General features: G+C 32.9%; 1 protein-coding gene across 4 annotated transcripts in view; it reads left to right on the top strand.

Annotated features, from left to right (window-relative positions):
• Positions 1 to 10015, top strand: part of LOC126781296 (pseudouridylate synthase RPUSD2-like) — a 424481-nt gene extending 414466 nt beyond the window's left edge. For 3 of the 4 annotated variants that reach the window (XM_050506215.1, XM_050506217.1, XM_050506218.1), the window contains 8 exons: positions 1418 to 1526; positions 1654 to 1765; positions 2329 to 2525; positions 2917 to 3114; positions 3330 to 3425; positions 3661 to 3758; positions 4077 to 4301; positions 6466 to 10015. In XM_050506215.1, the coding sequence (XP_050362172.1) occupies positions 1418 to 1526; positions 1654 to 1765; positions 2329 to 2525; positions 2917 to 3114; positions 3330 to 3425; positions 3661 to 3758; positions 4077 to 4301; positions 6466 to 6540 (1110 nt within the window). In that variant the 3' untranslated portion in view covers positions 6541 to 10015. Of the gene's footprint in view, positions 1 to 473; positions 562 to 1417; positions 1527 to 1653; positions 1766 to 2328; positions 2526 to 2916; positions 3115 to 3329; positions 3426 to 3660; positions 3759 to 4076; positions 4302 to 6465 lie in introns of all 4 variants that reach the window. The other variant, XM_050506216.1, reaches the window with a different exon arrangement.
• Positions 10016 to 19002: the final 8987 nt, after the last annotated feature.

Here is a 19002-nt window from a genome sequence, read left to right as displayed (position 1 = left end):
ATTTATATATATTAAGCAATTATATATATAATCATTATTATGATATTGATTTTTAAAGCGAAATTTAAAGCGGAACGCCAAACAAAGACCACAATTATTTAGGATTCCGGCTTTCTAAAATCTTTTTATATATACATACGTACCTATGTATGTATTTATATTTTATCGTTGCTAGCTTATGGTTTATAAATTAAGTATCTAGACTAAATTTACATTCGAATTTTTCCGATTAAAGAAATATCTTATAATTTTAGCTTTAACTAGCAGAATGTTTTGTTACAATAGACTTGCGAATGTTTCACTATTATTTAATTAGATTCACTTACATAATAAACTTAAGAGAATATCTAAAACAATTTTTAATTTAAAAAATAAATAATTTTAATAAGTTGCTTATAACAATATCAGTGTCATGATCCCAAAGGCAAAATCATATGGCTTGTTAATATAATATTCTGTCAATGGCGGGCCAGGCACGAGACGCCAGTCCTCGCTAGTCCCTTGCGCATCATACACGTGGATGAAGAACTTCTCGTGCTAGACAAGCCTTGCTCGTTGCCGGTGAGTCAGCGTTGGGACCGTTTAATTTTATGTCAGGCTCTGGTTCGATGGTAAATATCGTTTCTGAATTTAATGATATCGTTATAACCTTTGATTGTAATGAATCTTTATAATATGCAATACCTAATATAAAAGTTACTTACAATTAATTAGAATAGTGTCGTTTTATATCCAAAAAATAAGTTCGAAGAAATTTTCGGTACCAGAGCTTGGCAGAAATTGTGATCCGCACAAACAGTTTGGAACGATGATATTATCTGAGTCTCTCAAAATCCCACTTGTAAGTGATAACGCGAGTCTAATGAATGCATTGGTATAATATTTTTTCCTATTTAACGCAGGATTAACTGTGCTGTAATGAATCCACGATTCTCTTTTCAAATTAAAAAAATCTTTAATCACGTATTGAATTGAGGATCAAATGCCACTAGGTATTTTTCGTATATTTACTAAAATATAAAAATTTAAACAATCTTATTTTAAATCATTAGTTAACATTTTGTTTATGAACACGATTGCAATTGCATGATCACTAGCAATGTTTTCTTAATTATTTCAATCCTACAATAGAAGTAGAGAAAAACACCACAAATTTTATTAATTTTGCTTAAACACTGCTTTGTTTTAATACCTATATTGGCTGCTAATACTGCTTTCTTTTAAATGCACATAATTTAAGATATTATAATAAAATAAACTATAAATAAAAAATAAAAAAAACAATCAACTAAAATTTATATTAATTTTTTTTATGTCACGATGTTTACTTGAAATTTGATTGTCTTCTTGAATATTTTTTATTGTTGTTGCGAAGCTATGTTTTGTCAAGTTATAGTATCGAAAATTGAATCAACAGGTTCACCCTTGCGGTCGGTATCGGCACAACACTGTTGTGTTTATACTCGCTAAGGAATATAACCTCAAAAACCTAAGGACAATTCACAGGCTCGACAGACTAACGTCAGGTAAGCACAGGATTTTAGACCTTAACACGCTAGAAATATACTCTATTTTTCTTACTTAAGAATAAAATTAAACACTTCAAACACGGAAAATATATTGATATAATACTTATTATAAAAATGCAATCAGGTCTCCTATTATTCGGAAGGAGTCCGAAGAAGGCGAGGCAAATGGAACATCAGATAAGGAACCGACAGGTGCAGAAGGAGTATGTTTGTCGAGTGGACGGCGAGTTCCCTGAGTGAGTTTGGATTGTTAATTTGAATAAATATTAAATGCAGTATTTGTGAACATTGTTGTTGAATCTGATTATCTATTAGGCTTAAATGTCAACATTGAGATTTATTCAGTATTGATAGAATTATTATTTTTGTTCATGATGAATTGTTACGAGATATCTTCAGCAATATTGAATGTAAAGCAGTTTAAATAAACCTACAATTTGTACCATTTCTGATTATTCATAACGAGTTCTATCACGCGTGTATTTTGATAGATGCCATCAAAATACACGCGCGCAGTATTATTTATTGTAATTAATGATATTGAATGAATTGATATTAGAGTATGAATTTCATGTGTTCATTTAATTGTTTCGAAGATTATTTTCTTTGCATTTTTAAATTTATTACAACGGATAAAATAAGCGGAGACAAATTAAACACAGATTATATAATTAAATTTAAATAATATTGTACATTCAAATTCTCAAAACATCCATATTGTTCGTTTTAAACAATTAAGGAAATAAACCAAAGGCAGTAACAGTAGGTGGTTTGCTTAAGCTCATGCTTTTTTTTCTAGGGAAGAAATCGAATGTCTGGAACCGATAGAAGTGGTAAGCTACAAGATCGGTGTATGTAAGGTGTCACCGAAGGGCAAGGATTGTTCAACAGTCTTCAAACGATTGGGCTATAACGTGGCAGCGAACACGAGCGTCGTTTTATGCCGCCCAAAAACAGGCAGGATGCATCAGATCAGGGTGCACTTGCAATACTTAGGTATGAACTTTTTATCTATAAATTCAGCTAAAGAAATTACTAATCACGATATATGACAGTAGGCACTCTCAACTAATTTTTTCGTGTCCATCTCTTTATTTTATCAGTAATCTCTTGAACAGCGACAGTGTCAATGTGTATTTCTTTTTCAACTGCCTAATTGGTTTTACCGTAACGTGGATAACTTCAACGGTTTATATAGCTAGCTAAATAACTCCAAAGATTTGCTCACGGTGGGCGCAGGCTCTGATCTCTCTCTCCATTTTCCCGGTCTATGACAACGAAGGACTAGATATTGGGATTGTGTTCGCGCACTTAACAATATTTTCTACGCAATTTTATAAAATCGTTTAGTATTCTATCCTAATTTTATTCCATTTTGTTTCTACAGGTTATCCAGTCGTAAATGACCCTCTATACAATCATCCTGTATTCGGCCCTATCCGAGGAAAGGGCGGTGACACCGGAGGCAAGACAGACGAGCAACTAGTGAGGGACCTCATCGCCATACACAACGCTGAAAATTGGCTCGGAGTAGATGCAGCTGATGACGACATGCTGTTCTCTAAACCCGCTTCCGACGATAAAGGTTTGAGATATAAACGGTTTATAAATTTTAAGTCCATACTGCTGTTATGATATTCAATTTTAAATTTAAACTCATCGTTAAAAAAAAAAACTAAAATCGATTCAAAAATTAAATTGACAAAGTAATCTTAATTTTTTCCTGACTCTATTGTGTCTAGATTATTCCTGTTCGAGCCTTTCATGTTGCATATTTAAATATTCATCACTTATCTTTAGTTGGCGAGGATGAATGCGAAGGTCCTGCTTCAAGGGAATCATCACCCAGATTAGAGTCACCGGCTCCTGGTTTGACACCATCAACTATTATGACGCGTAAGTTTTATTCATTTAATAACATATTGATAATAAAATATCTTTCTTGTAATACTTTACAGTTATTTGACCTTACAGTTCCTGATTTTATTTTATAGACTTTAGCCGAACGATTGTTTTACGTTTAATTACCTTTTCATTAATCAGCTATTTCATCGTTATTTAAATAACATCTCGCCTTAAGAATAATGTCACAGATATGATGGTTACTTCAAACTAATTTATTTTCGCACAGCGACATTAGCGAGTCCATCGAGCGCGTCGGAGGCTCCCGGCGGCCCGCCTTCCCCCGCACCCTCTCCCGAACTCAACGATGACTCCAGTGACGCTAAGGTAATAATAATATTTTTCTATATCCTCATTTCAGTCCGCGTCTTAAATCTTTTTAGCAAGGCAGTGATTTTATACATTTGTTAATGTAAGTAAATTATATATAAAAATATTATACTAATACAAAATACATCTAAATATATATATATATATATATATATATATATATTATATATATGTATATATATATATATATAACTCAAATAGATAAATACGAGATGTATAATAGTTTTTGCTAGTTAATCTGGTTTCATTTGCTTGAATTAGAATATTTTTCTTTTATGATATTCGTATCGTTACAAAGTCATGCTTCTCCAACAGTCAGAAAAAGTGACAGTGGCTACCCAAACTGGCTGCTCACCAGCTATTATGCGGACAAGTTCTAACAACCCCGGCAGCGCAACCAGCATGATCGCTGGTTCGGCTGGCAGCTCTACCGGCGCAGACGCTCTCACGCCTGACCCGCACTGCTACGAGTGTCGTGTTAGGTACAGGGACCCAAGACCTAGAGATTTGGTCATGTATCTCCACGCGTGGAAGTATAAGGTAAGCCTTTAAATTTAGTCCATAATTATGGTCGTAAATAGTACAAATAGCTAAAACCATATAAGTAAATATAAATCCCGGCTTTTGAAAACAGGATTCGTCACAAACGCATATGATTGATATTAGATTAACATTTGAGGTTATTAATTATCTGAAGGTCGTCTTCACCTCAAAATATTGTGTTAGTATGGGTATTATCTGCTTCTAAATTTTTCTATGTTTGACTTCAAAAGCAAGGAGGTCGCAAGCTGTTTTTTTCCGTAAATTTTCCATTAACATGGTAATCGAATCTCCTCCTATACATAAATTATTCGGGTGGTTTACTTGATGTGTATTATCAACTTTCGCAACCGTATGAATACATCATTTAATAAGTTCGCGTTTCGCTTTAAAGTTGTTTCCTATTTACTATCCCCTAAGGTTAATCTAAATTGTGTAAGTTAATATGAACTGTGTATGAATCTCAGCTCAATGAATGAATACACACAAATATTTAATGTAAAACAATAATTATAAAATTTACCACTGAATTTTCATGTGCTAAATTTGTTATTATAATTCATCTCGTGCTTGACGGTGAAGGAAAACATCGTGAGGAAACCTGCATGTGTCGAATTTCACTGAAATTCTGCCACATGTGTATTCCACCAACCCGTAATGGAGCAGCGTGGTGGTAAGTTCTAAACCTTCTCCTCAAAAAGGGAGAGGAGGCCTTAGCCCAGCAGCGGGACATTCATAGGCTATTACTGTTCTGTAATTTGACCAATTTATCGTTACCTAAAGTTTCAAACGAAACAATTTTATTTGTAAATATATTGCGAAATTGTATACTTAAATAATTGCACGATTGTCCTTTGGTAGAAATTCCCAAAAGTTTCTCGTGAATTCTCTAAACACTAAACAGAAAAGGGGTTAAAACAAATTCAGGGACATTTTACATTTTTTTTTAATTAGAAACAGCTGACTCCTTTCTCAATTTTCGGTCGGTGCTGAAATATCTCTCCATTCTACCTTAGCCGTAACTAATTGATAACCTTCAACGTCAGGTTGATTTAGTTTTAAGTGGACAAAATTTGGGATTTTTTTTTAATTTATAGAATAGAACGGCGGACGAGCAAATGGGCCACCTGATGGTAAGTGGTCACCAACCTTTAGACATTGGCATTGTAAGAAATGTCAAAGTAAATTATAAGGTTATATTTAGGTGATCTTTAATGTAATGGTACCTTGTAGTGGTACCTTTAAACCGAAACACAGACATACAAAGCTTCTTGACGGTAGAATAACGGATGAAACCCTATCACTAGTCAATTTCCGCTCTGCACTAGAATTCTGAACCCTAGAAGCTAATGTGGGCATTATTCTAAAAATATCTTTAAAAGTACCAGTTATAAATATCCCGTGATTTTATGCGAAATATCGTATTTAAATAAAGCCACTAGTTCAAAAAGCAACGGCCGATAAAGGAGGTTGTAAGCCGTACGGCGGAGCGCCTTGAACATTCTATATAAACTTTATACGACTTCAGATTAAATCCGTTGGGAATAGTCCGTTTGAATTTACTTTGAAGCGAAACTATAACTCAATAAACAAAGTATAAATAGACGAAATAAAACCAAATAATATCATCTTTAAATTAATGGATATAGAACGAAAAAATGATTTTTCTAATTTAGATAATCGTGTGTTCAAGAACGATATATTGTCAAAAGTCACGAAGGTAGATTTTTTAAACCAGTAAAATATATTTTGTTTCACTTGGTGGTAGGGCTTTGTGCGTGCTCACCTGCGTAGGTACCACCCACTCATCAGTTATTAGTATAATTACAATATTTAACATAGTTGTGTTCCGGTTTGAAGGGTGAGTAATACGGTGTAACTAAAGGCATAAGGGACATAACATATTAGTTCCCAAGGCGATATAAGGGATGTCTATGAGCAGTGGTGGCTATTTACCATCAGGTGCCCATTTTTCTCTTCCACATTTATCGTAAAACTAACTACTGCTCTACTTGATAATCTATACATAGAAGTTCCAAACAAATATATACCATATATAGTAATATTAAACAAATATATTATATATAAATAACCATTTTTATTTGTTAATAACTTTTGTCAATTCATTAGATGTCAGTCCTTTTACTTTCCGATATCTGTCCAGGGGCCCGGCTGGGAATACGAGACGGAGCTTCCACAGTGGGCCAGCATCGATTGGGAGGAGCCGGACAGTTCATAGTTACAGGTCTTGACACCGCTGCAGAGGCGCCTCGCTTCATCTCTATATATATCGAACAAACCAATGAAGTGAACTTCGGACTCAACAACAAAGACGGTATCGGTTATAACAATGTTTAATCAAATAAGTGTGATCATTGTAATGGTGTTTTTGATGAAATACAATTATGATGTAACGTATTTTGTATTAAAGTTAGTAGTAAAATTATCGACGTTAATCTCGTGTTAAACAAAATGAAATACACGTTAGATCTAGTTGAAGAGATAAGGAACTAATAATTGATAATATCATATAACTGCAATATAATAAATATTCCAAGGATGAAATTTTAACAAAATTATGATGTGATGCAGTTGAAGAGACAAGGCGCTTTCTGTAGCAATTCTGGGTTCTAACGAGCGAGAATCCGAATGTAACTTAACTATCGTCACCGATAACTTGGCTGTTATATCTCAATGCTGAGGCAGTTTTGTAATTTAGTTTTAAGTTTAGCGTAAGTGTAAAATTATTTTACATGCATTCATTGCACTTTTGGTATTTCGTTTTTAATATTTTTCTTATCTTCCATTATACTAGTGACCCTCTTAGTACTTCGGTTTTTATTTCAATTAGCGTTTAATGTTTTACGGCCTTATAAACGTTACTTAGCGGATGTCTAGTTATTGATTTCTCTCTCACTCTTTCTGTCATTATTGATTTGACATTCGAAAGAAGAAGATAGCGTTGTTCAACTAGTCACCGCTAAACAACGTTTGTAAGTGAAGCCGTTAGATTTTATTTTATCACTTCAGTTCCTATCGGTCTAGGTTGTTACTTAACGCTTTTTCTAGCGTAGAGTTAAGGTATAACAAAAAATTTTGTAAAAATATCACTACCATTTAAATAGATTTATCGCTTAAACGAGGCAGGGTCTGAACCACGATCATAAGTTAATATATCATCAACGACGTTTTTCTCATCACCTAAACGATGGTCTATTTGATTAATATTATCATCAAAGTTATCATTTGAATCAAAATAAATTAGTTTTTGTTTATTCTGAAACAATTCACTCTGCTTACGCGTAAGTCCGTTTTTTATATAGAAAACATAGATCAAAATGTTATATATTGAAATAGAATACGTTAGAGGAAATGATGACTGTTTATCAGTCGTATTAAAAATTCGGACCACTGCTGTATTTTATTAAAAAAAAAATCGTAAATAGGACCACTGTTTATAGAAAGGCTATCCTTGTAATATAAAACGCGTTTACAAATAAATGCATAATTAGGGCGGAATAAACAATTCTGTGAGCGCTAGTGACGCTGCAACGTTTTTGGCTTCCATAGTTCTGAGTAGACTGTATAGGTTTCCTCGGAAAATTTTATATGTAAAATAAATATAATAATAGTGATTTTTCACTTCAAATCACATCTTTCCCTTCACTAGTTCGTTGCCCTTCGATCACGTGATCGACGTTTGAAGTGTGATATGCATTTATTGAATACATTTCGCAAACAGATTCATCCTATTTTAAAAATACATTGTTATCGCGTCACCGATATGATTTTGTTTCGTTTATAATGACCAAAGCAATAGGTGTATCCAAAGAAGGGTGTTTTAATGCGATGTTATATTCGGTTTGGTAGCAGATCGAAGCAGCAGATTGAAAGACATGTATAAGGGTTTTGTTTTGTTTTCATAATTCATAAGTTTTGCGTGTTTCTAGACGATAAGTGATGCCAGCTTCATTTGAACCTGTATTATTATAATATGGATTGTTTTCAACATATACCACGGAATAATATTTAGAAAAATAAATATACGATACATAGTTGCTGGTTTATTTATTAGATAAATTAGTTAGTATTAAAATATAAAAGACAATTCTTATAACTCTAAAAAATATTTTCACGAGCTTTCATATAAATTAATTCTATGGAAAAATTATATATTTTTCTTACTCGTAGCGTAGTTGTAGCGTGCGTACTATCTATATATTTATTTATAAAATTGTACGTGTGTTTAAAGTTTACTTCGGAGTAAGTGAAAACGTTTTGTTTTTTTTTTTATTTTTGTTTTTCACATTAAAACCTTTTTGTTTGATACTATGACGTCATGACAAAATAATTTACTCGTAATCACTGCACTGTTGCTATATAATTGTACGAATGTATATAAGCTTCATATTGGTGTGCCATTACATTTCCCTGAAGTCGTTTTTCTTTACTACAAATGTCGTATTTTTCAATATTGGGATCAAATTTTGTAAGTAAGCTTCTAATGGGATTAATTTAAAAAAAAAAAGTAATAAGAAAAAAGCTCGACGCTAATCGATTTCAATTTTCATTTTATTACTTCAACAATAAATTCGTTAAATATAATTGATTGCGTAAAATTCTGTATAATTCTTCTTTACAATGTCATCGGTAAGAATACTGGTTGAATTTAAAAAAAATAAAGGGTAGCGTGTAAAAAAATATTTATAATCTGTGGCATATCACGAAACGCGAAGCTGATTTGACTTGATAGAAGTCAAATGAGCTTCACCAGTGAACATTGTTGTATTTTTATATAGTCGGTAAGATTGTTCATATACATTGTGTTATGTGTATAATTATATGTAATGATGGCGAAAATAACGATTATATTACTGGCTGTACAATAATAAGACGTTGCGATTTATTGTCGCAGATAAAAAAAAAATTCAACATAATTTATACAGCGTCATTTTTTAAATCATTGCCTATTATATATTGTATGTTTCGCTTTTTATTGAACCTTTTCGTCGCCTCATTTTATTCGTTTATTAATAAGAAATTTTCATGTGCCTTCTCAAAATAAATTTTAATATAAAATGTAAAAATATTTTTTTCATTACAGTTGTTTGTAATTGTTACATGTTTTGAAAATGTAGATATTATATTTGGCACGACGATTTTAATTGTAAAGTGTGACTAGAATTTACCTGTTATATTGCCTTTCTATTTAGAACAAAGACAGTTCTGACAATTTTTTACTATGGCAAGACCAATATTTAATAATATAAACATATGAAAAGTAATCTATTAATTATTAAAGTTATGTTTAAAAACTAATAATATCAGCAAAAATGGCATAAAAATTATATTAAAGTCAGAGACCCGTCTTTGTTCTAAGATTTCGATTCGATTGTTCTAGAAATCGAAACAAACGTTAAATTTTGTTCTGGTCACACTGAAATTCGATTTCGGCACGAATCATTATAGTAAATATGTTTTGCATAATGTATGTTATTTATACTGTTAATACTAACACCAATGCGATATACATAAAAGGTTTGTTATTTAAATTTAGATTTTTTTTATAATTTGAACGACGATGACATGAAAGACATTTTATTTTGTATAAGTATTGGTAATTAAGGTTATAATAGCGTTTCCTTCTTTAGATTCGTGTTATGATAATTCATGTTTCCACTTAAAATTAATTAGAATTAAATTCATCTTTGACATATTTTGTTTTATTAAAAACCCTTTATTAAGTATTTAGAATCAAACATTGAGATTCGCAGCAAAATTCTTTTTTGCGATGGTAATACAAACAAACGTCTAAACGTCAAATTTTCTATCAGAATAATTTGTATTTGTAATAGCTGCTCGTCCCGACTTTTTACGAATGAAGTAAGAATTTTATAATATAATTAAAACAATAGTAATAGATAATTATGTTCCGGCGAATTGGTTCGTTTTAAAATACTCAATATTTTGGACTTTTGATTTAAAATTTCATAATTGAATAAACACGAGGAGAAAATAAAAAAGCCGAGATGGCCCTGTGGTAAGAACGCGTGAATCTTAAGCGATGATCGTGGGTTCAAACCCGGGCAAGCACCACTGAATTTTCATGTGCTTAATTTGTGATTATAATTCATCTCGTGCTTTACGGTGAAGGAAAACATCGTGAGGAAACCTGCATGTGTCTAATTTCACTGAAGTTCTGCCACATGTGAATTCTACCAACCCGCATTGGAGCAGCGTGGTGGAATAAGCTCCAAACCTTCTCCTCAAAAAGAGGAGAGGAGGCCTTTAGCCCAGCAGTGGGACATTCACAGGCTGTTACGGAGGAGAAAATATGTGTAACACCTAATTTTACACTGTGCAAAGTCAATAAATCCTTTCTGAGGCACGGTGTTCGTTTCTATAAATAGATTCTACAGTTATTTTTAATTTTCCCTATAAAATAAATTAAATATATTGTCGAAAAACGTTGTTAAATTAGGCATATTGCTCGACCCAAGATTACATAAATGGCAAAAAAGCGTGAAGTTAGTATTTATGGTATTCCAAGCCGGATTGTAATTAAAAGGATAAAAAAGAGTAGCTCAGTTCTTGCTTGTTAGAATATACATTCGGAACCGGTAGTAGCTTTACATTTAATTCAATACTATAACATGACGATACAAAGGTGCTCTTATGAGCCCATTTGAATAAAGAATAATTTGATTTGAATAAGCTTATTCTCCGCATTGCTCCAATGCGGGTTGGTAGAATACACATGTGGCAGAATTTCAATGAAATTAGACACATGCAGGTTTCCTCACGATGTTTCACCGTCAAGCACGAGATGAATTATAAACACAAATAAATCACATGAAAATTCAGTGGTGCTTGCCCGGGCTTGAACCCACGATCATCGGTTAAGATTCACGCGTTCTAACGACTAGGCCATCTCGGCTTTCTTTTTTGAATACTGACCCTTCAATAACATACAAACGAAGAAAATAAATAATTTGAATATCAAATATTTACGTATTTGATATGAACTAGCTCATCTTAATATATATCTTATTCCGCACCACAGCTTTACCACTGATTCGTGAATGTGATAGAATTTCATAGTTATATTTTACACCGCCGAGATGGCCCTGTGATTACGACGCGTGCATACGCACCATTGAATTTTCATGTGCTTAATTTATTTTTATAATTCATCTGGTGCTTGACGGTAAAGGAAAACATCGTGAGGAAACCTGCATGTGTTTAATTTACTGAAATTCTGCCACTTGTGTATCCCACCAACCAGCATTGGAGCATTGTGATGGAGTAAACTCTAAACCTTCTCCTCAAAAAAAAGGAGAGGCCTTAGCCCAGCAATGGGACATGCACAGGCTGTTACTCAGTCTCTCATATTTTACAAGATTATAAACATTAATTAAGCATATGAAAACTCTATAAATTAATACAAGGTCCTTACAAACTTATCGTATATCACACAAATAATTTCCGATAACGTGCGTTATCCATAATAATACCACTTTGTCCATAATAAGTCTATTTGTGTGCAAATAAAGGATACCGCGTATAAATGTATTAAAGAAAATCGACATTTCCCTCTGCGAAAGAAAAAATATCTTAAAAACCAGCGTGAATACTCAAATCATATCTCTACCATCTTCCATTTACAGTTAGTTACAAAGCAAAATAAACTTTATGCGTATAATCATAAGGGTCCCAATAAAGTTTTGAATATGTTTGTGTTTGATTTATCTAGGGGATAGGCGAGTTGGAAGTATGAAGGCGTTATCCACAGGGTACAAAGTGCTGGTGAAATTATCTTATATTGAAAAATAATCTATTTTTATACTTGTGTTATTATAATGTACATTTTTTAAAATCGTATTACATCGGGTTTTTTTTACTTGGCGGCAAGGCATTGTGCAAGCCCGTATAGGTAGTCCAGGATGAGTACTCATCACCACATTCCGCCAAACAGCAGTATTTAGTATTGTTGTGTTCCGGTTTGAAAGTTGAGTTGGCTAGTGTAACTACAGGCACAAGGGAAATAACACCTTAGTTTTCAAGGTTGTTCCAATATTTCTTTCATGGCCAATATGTATGGGTGATGGTCAACACTTACCATGTTGGCCCATTTACCATTCCGCCTGAATTAATACATAACACTCATTGTAACATATAAACAATAATTTAAGTACGTATTAAATAAATACATATGTATCAGTGAACAAAACACAGCAAGAATAACGCTATCGTAATAAAAAACAATGCTAATCGCATGCAAATACTTAAAACACCAAATACAAATAAATTTGATTACTTTCTCATTGGTCTAGTGGTTTGATGTAAGGCCGTAGACCCGGAGGTCCTGGGTTCAATTTCCAGGTCGGGCCAATAAAAATTTATTGGGTTTTTCTCTCAGAAAATTCTCAGTAGCAGCCCGGAAGTTGGAAGTGTGTACACTCCCGTGCCTCGGAAAAAACGTAAAGCCGTTGGTCTTGTGCCTGAACTCTTTCCGTGCCAATTGCCGTGCCATCGGATTATGAGAGATAGAGAATAGAGCGTGCACATGTGTTTGCGCACACACTTGTGCACTATAATATCTCTTGCGTAGTTGGCTAATCTCTCTTGAGATTGGCCGCCGTGGCCGAAATCGGTCTGGAGGACATTATTATTATATATTTGATGCAACCCGAAATTACCCAAAAAATACCACCACTCAAACGATCTTCATTAACGTCATAAACACAACACATACCAAACTATAACTTACGGCCGAAACGGAGAATAAAACCAACTAACCATTAATTTACTCCAAGCAAAGGCGCTGCAGACAACAATACCCGCCAATTTGCTTATCCTGCAATCAATTTCATAAATATCAACTTTATGTTAATGCCATTAAAGTTGAAAATAATATTTATATTTGGTTGCATGATACATATACATTGGATACTGTCGCATTTCGACAACTAAACGCTATGCGCTATTCGCTCACACGAATTGCGGAGATATTTGAATTTAGTATTCAAAAATCTCTATCGATGGCAGATCGCGGTGTTCGATTTACGTCCGGTGACAATTTGAGTTATGCTCTGATATAGCGTTAACATTAAGAAACAGAGTTCGAAAATACTGGATCGAGATTGAAACTTGAATAATTCCATGGGAAAACTACGGGTAGACGATTTGATTTGCTTACAGAATTAAAATAGATGATCTCTAATAAGCAATTCATTTGGTGGTAAAGCTTTGTGCAAGCCCGTCTGGGTAGATACCACTCGCGCACTCGTGAGTGTGCCAGTGCAACTACCCAGTAACAGCCTGCGAATGACCCACTGCTGGGCTAAGGCCTCCTCTCCCTTTTAGAGCCACCACCACGCTGCTCAAATGCGGGTTGGTGGAATACAGATGTGGCTGAATTTCAGTGAAATTAGACACATGCTGGTTTCCTCACGATGTTTTCCTTCACCGTCAAGTACGAGATGAATTATAATCACAAATTAAGCACATGAAAATTCAGTGGTGCTTGCCCTGGTTTGAACCCACGATCATCGGTTAAGATTCACGCGCTCTTAGCACTGAGCCATCTTGGCTTTTTTGGCCCAGTGCAACTACAGGGAAATAATATCTTAGATCCTAAGGTTGATCGCCCATTGGTGATGTTAGGAATTGTTAATATTTTTACGACGCCAATGTCTTACCAACCGGTGGCCCATCTGCCCGTCCACCTACCTATATTATATGAAAAATAAATTTACATCAGCTTGATCTTTTCCTTATAAACAGCATTAAGTTTTGCCAAGCTTTATTAATTTTACTTATTTAAACGTTTTTACGCCGTTTCTGAAAATAAGCATTAATAATTAATAATTAAAAATAAGCATTAATAAATTCAATTTTGTCATGTTAAAGCGAGTAAAAAATACGTATCATTTTATTCAGGCGATCTGACTTGTGGCCTGAAATGCCGAAAACAACTTGAATAATAACTTGTTATATCGCAATATTTATAATAAGCGGACAATTATATCGTACAGTCGTGCGAAGTCGGAGCTGGCTACTTGTTAATTTATAAAAACTAGGGCACCCTATCAGATTTGGTCAGGGGCGTAGCTTTACGCTAGACCGTTCCTATTTTAAATTATTTCCAGAATTGGATAAAATGTAGAAACCGACTTCATGCTTTCTATATCAGGAAAGAATTAAAGAAATCGCTTAACAAGAATATCCCATTTCAAATAGTCACAACCAAAACGTCGTAAGCTCTTTCCGGTCGTATTGGATTGCCATCGAACTATGAGTCTTAGGATGAAAGGAATACTAATAAAACCCAGTAGACGTTGTCCTGCCTGTGTACAAGCCCCAATCCTAGGTTAGACATTGATATTTGAGGGCCCTCTTTCTGAACCGGTTAGTGTTATATTACATTATTTTGGTGGAGCCCGTCGGCTGGCGGCACCGGGCCTAGGTCTTAGGTCGGGGCCTTGTAAGTTGAACGGTATTAAAAATGATAACTGTCATCTACTGGCGAGTTGCAAAGTATCTTGTATAAAAACTTTATGAAGAAATACATAAATATAAGCACAAACATTCATGGTAATCAAACAAATTATCGGTATCGGTCTATTAATCTCAAACAAATAAATCAACACCCATTTATAAAAAAATAAATCATAATATACAAAAACAGAGATCCGCTACAAACATTAAGCTGTTGTAAATAAAATTAATATAAGCAATTTAATATTTTAATACTGTTAAAGAAAAATAAATAACAATGAAACAGCAATTTAACTGCAAAACTCATTGAATAGATAAAGAACATTACGAATACAGGCTACCATTTTAAATTTTATCATCAACAAATATACTTACACGGGATTTTATACCTAAATCGTATATACATAAGACTTATATTAGATAACTAATTTTGTAAGGAAAATTATTTACAAAAAACAGGATTAATTCAGTTCCGAGTTCAGGTAACAAGGGCTACTAAAATTGCGTAAGCTATTACGATAAGGAAATGTTTGACTATGCGGGTAATTTGGGGGTATTTTTATATACGATCGTATTATTTACATTTTATTTCTCTAGACATCAATTGTACTCGAAATTCTTTTAATGTTTACGGTCATTTGCATTTAAATTCAGCCTTAATGATAATCCATATAATATATATACACAACCGGAATAAACTTCTAAATAACTTCTTATCAGAATTTATACGACAAATTTAATTATTAATTGTTATTCATATGACAAAACAATCTTTAGAAACAAGATTTATTTCTTATATCTTTATATCTTAAGAACTTTCTTCAGTCATAATAGAGGAAACCGAATAGAAACGTTTCTATTGGTTACACGCGCGACTACAATGCATTTATTAAACTACCCCCAAGTCATCAATATCCGAACTCACTTGTCGATATTTTACGCGCTCTCTTAAAAAAAACTGTAATCTGTCTTTTCTATGACTTTTATCATCACATATATAAGTGTATAGTCTGTGGACGACACTCCCTGGTTCCTTCAGCAACTGGTAACCTTATAAATAGGTAACTTATAAATAGGAGGGCCGAAGACATGTTTTGGGCCCAACCTACGTAAGCTGTTGAAGTTGCTTAGGCTCAATTCCTTATACGTTACAATATAAAATGAACAGGTTAATGGGAAACATTAAAACGAAAATAAAACATATTGAACTCCATTATGGTAGTGCCATAATACGTTTTCAAAACTCGATAGATCAGCTGCTGGTTGTTAAAACGCAAAGCCATATGAAAAAATATATATTTTGATTTTCATTTTGATAATCTCAGGACTAGCAAGATTACTGTTATTGTGCCCCATATAGTGCTATAAAAAGTGGTTAACGAGAAAATATAACGCTTTTTCATTATTTTATAGGTTACTTACTAGTTTTAAATTTATTTATTTTATTCATTTTTTTACTTTAACCTGTAGTCTAATCTAGGGAACACTATCCTTATAATTGGCAATTAGACCAACGAGGAAGTCAAATAAATATTGAATTAAGTATATTGAGCTTCTTTTCGACAATATCTATTAAATTAAAATAATTCTATCCCATCAAATAATAAGCATAATGAAGTTAATAATGACAAAAAGGCAACCACAAATTCATATAAAATTTAACTTTAAATCAAGCCATATTTTAATAGCTGAAACCGCAGAATGTGGCCGACCAATAGCAATTAGCTAATGGTTGATTTCAGCCAATAAATGATTTTGGACATTCGATTTTTAAAATGGAATTTTTCCGAATTCGCCTAATTAAGATTACGTTTGGAAACGTACGCTCAAAGTTCGATCCATTATGGTATTGAATTACAGCGGCGAGTTCGTTTTTTAAATTTGGCATGCAAATGGCTGAATGGCTGCATTTTGTTCCACAACTAAACGACTACTTTTTTTCGACTAAATGACTACTTTTTTTTAATTGACGTCATTATTAGTGAAGAATGGATATATGAAAAATTTGGCATTTAATATTTATTTTTCACATAAAATTAAGACAATTTTACAGTTTTTACCTCTTTATTAACAACTTAAAAACTACTTCGCGAGATTATTTAAAAAAAAACTTTTTAAACACATATTACAAAACCTCGACGCCTCTATTACCCGCATTTCACGCTAAATTTTACGTAGCACATGCACTTTTGACAAAATGCTTTTGCCATTTTCAAGCTGAATATTTGTATTGATAGATCTGTATTTGTATGTAGGTAAGGGCGAACTTACTTTAACATTTATTTGGTTGTATAAGTGTATATGTTTGTTATGTTAACAAACTCAGATGTAACAGTATTCTCATTCAAATGTGCGGCGATGCTAGCAACAGCTGAAAATATATGCGTCATTTATATATAAGGTACGTATAAAATTAACCGACAAAGTTTATACCGCATTTGTTTTTTATCTATAACTACGTATTTCACGTTTAAATTAACAAATAAATATTAAATTTCATTTAAAGTTATTATGTTCTCATTTTAGTAAATGACTTCCATTTTGTTTAAATATAGATTTAAGAAATATACAATTATACTTGATATATGTTTGTTTGCTATACATTTGCTTCTCAACTGTACAGCCAATCATTATGAAATTTAGCACACACGTTGTCATGCAGAAAATACATAATAATCATAATAAATAGATATATGGCACTTACCCACTTTCCGACACACGCAGGCGAAGACGAGGGCAGAAACTTGTTTACAATTAAATCTTTTAAAATTAGTTTTCATTTTTATTAATTAAGGATATGGCCGCGATACTATAAATTTTATATGTTTATTTATATATACGTATATTACTTTTTTGTTTTGTGTGTTGGATTGTTGCATACATCTCATGTACATATTCTCTGATGTATATTTAAACATTAATTAATTAACATTGTTTTCCCTTCCAAAACGTTGTAACTATGTCGAGTATGCCTAAGGGTGGTCTGGAAGAGATCGTTTTCTTACCGATAACACTACCTTCGTACATTTTCTCTTGCTTATCTAAAATAATTTTTATGTGACTAGTATTATAAACACGAAAGGTTTTAAGGATAGATGGATATTTGTTACTCTTTCACGCAAAAAATACTGAATGGTTTTGAATGAAATTTGGAGTAGATATAGCTTACACTTACCACATGATAAGACAGACTTATCACATGTACCACCTTATACCTGCCTCCTATTATATTTATAGTATATTTTAAAGCTGACGAATGCTGTTAATCCTTTTAAAAAATATATGTTAGGTTAGGTATTTAGTAAGGTTTGTTATTACAGCAAGTTAAGACAGGCAGAGTCGAAGCAGTTAACTAATTAAGAGGTATATTACTGTTTTAAATAAATAAAGACTTTTTTTATGTAAAATAAATAGGCGGACAAGCAAATGGGTCATTATAGGTTCATCGCCCATAGACATTAGCGCTGTAAGAAATACAAGCCGTTCTTTACATTATCAATTCGCTATCAATCTTGGGAAGTAAGATGTTAAGTCTCGTATTTAATTACACTGACTCACTTACCCTACAAACAGGAACACAATAATATGAAGTAGGTGTGTAGTGTATGTATGTCTGTTTCGTGGTAGAATATGTAATTTGAGGGTTTGCAAAAAGCCCTACCATATCACCGAGTCTAGTCAATTAAGAGTATTATATTTTTTTTAATTTGAATTCCATGCATTTATATACAGGGACATGAAATTACGCTTGTCACGCCGCATAATAAGGACAAACATTAAATACATGAAATATAAAATTACATTTATTCTATGACCTACGGTTTATTTTTATTTATTTGAAAGGACAACATGATAACATGACTACAACCAATTGGGAATGCAGATTCTACCAAATAGAGCCGCGAAGATCAATCGATAGTCTTTTCCAACATTTAAAATACATAATATTTTTAATACATAAAATAGAATTTATATTCTAAGCCAGTATATAATAATGCAACTACCTATATCATTGATCGTCTCGAGGAGTATCTACGGAAGAAAATTCACAGGATTTATTTTCTTTTTCTTTCGCCTATAACTTACCGGAGCTGGTTAAAGAAAGCTGGTATTAACGATGGAATTCAACTAAATTTGATTTATAGCTTTTTGTTCAAAAATTAAAAAGCTTTGGAATTGAAAGTTCTATTTCGGGACTATT

Source organism: Nymphalis io, chromosome 3, assembly GCF_905147045.1.
Source record: "Nymphalis io chromosome 3, ilAglIoxx1.1, whole genome shotgun sequence".
Taxonomy (NCBI): Eukaryota; Metazoa; Arthropoda; class Insecta; order Lepidoptera; family Nymphalidae; genus Nymphalis; species Nymphalis io.
The sequence above is the reverse complement of the archived record's forward strand: the minus strand, read 5'-3'. Positions and strand labels throughout refer to the sequence as shown.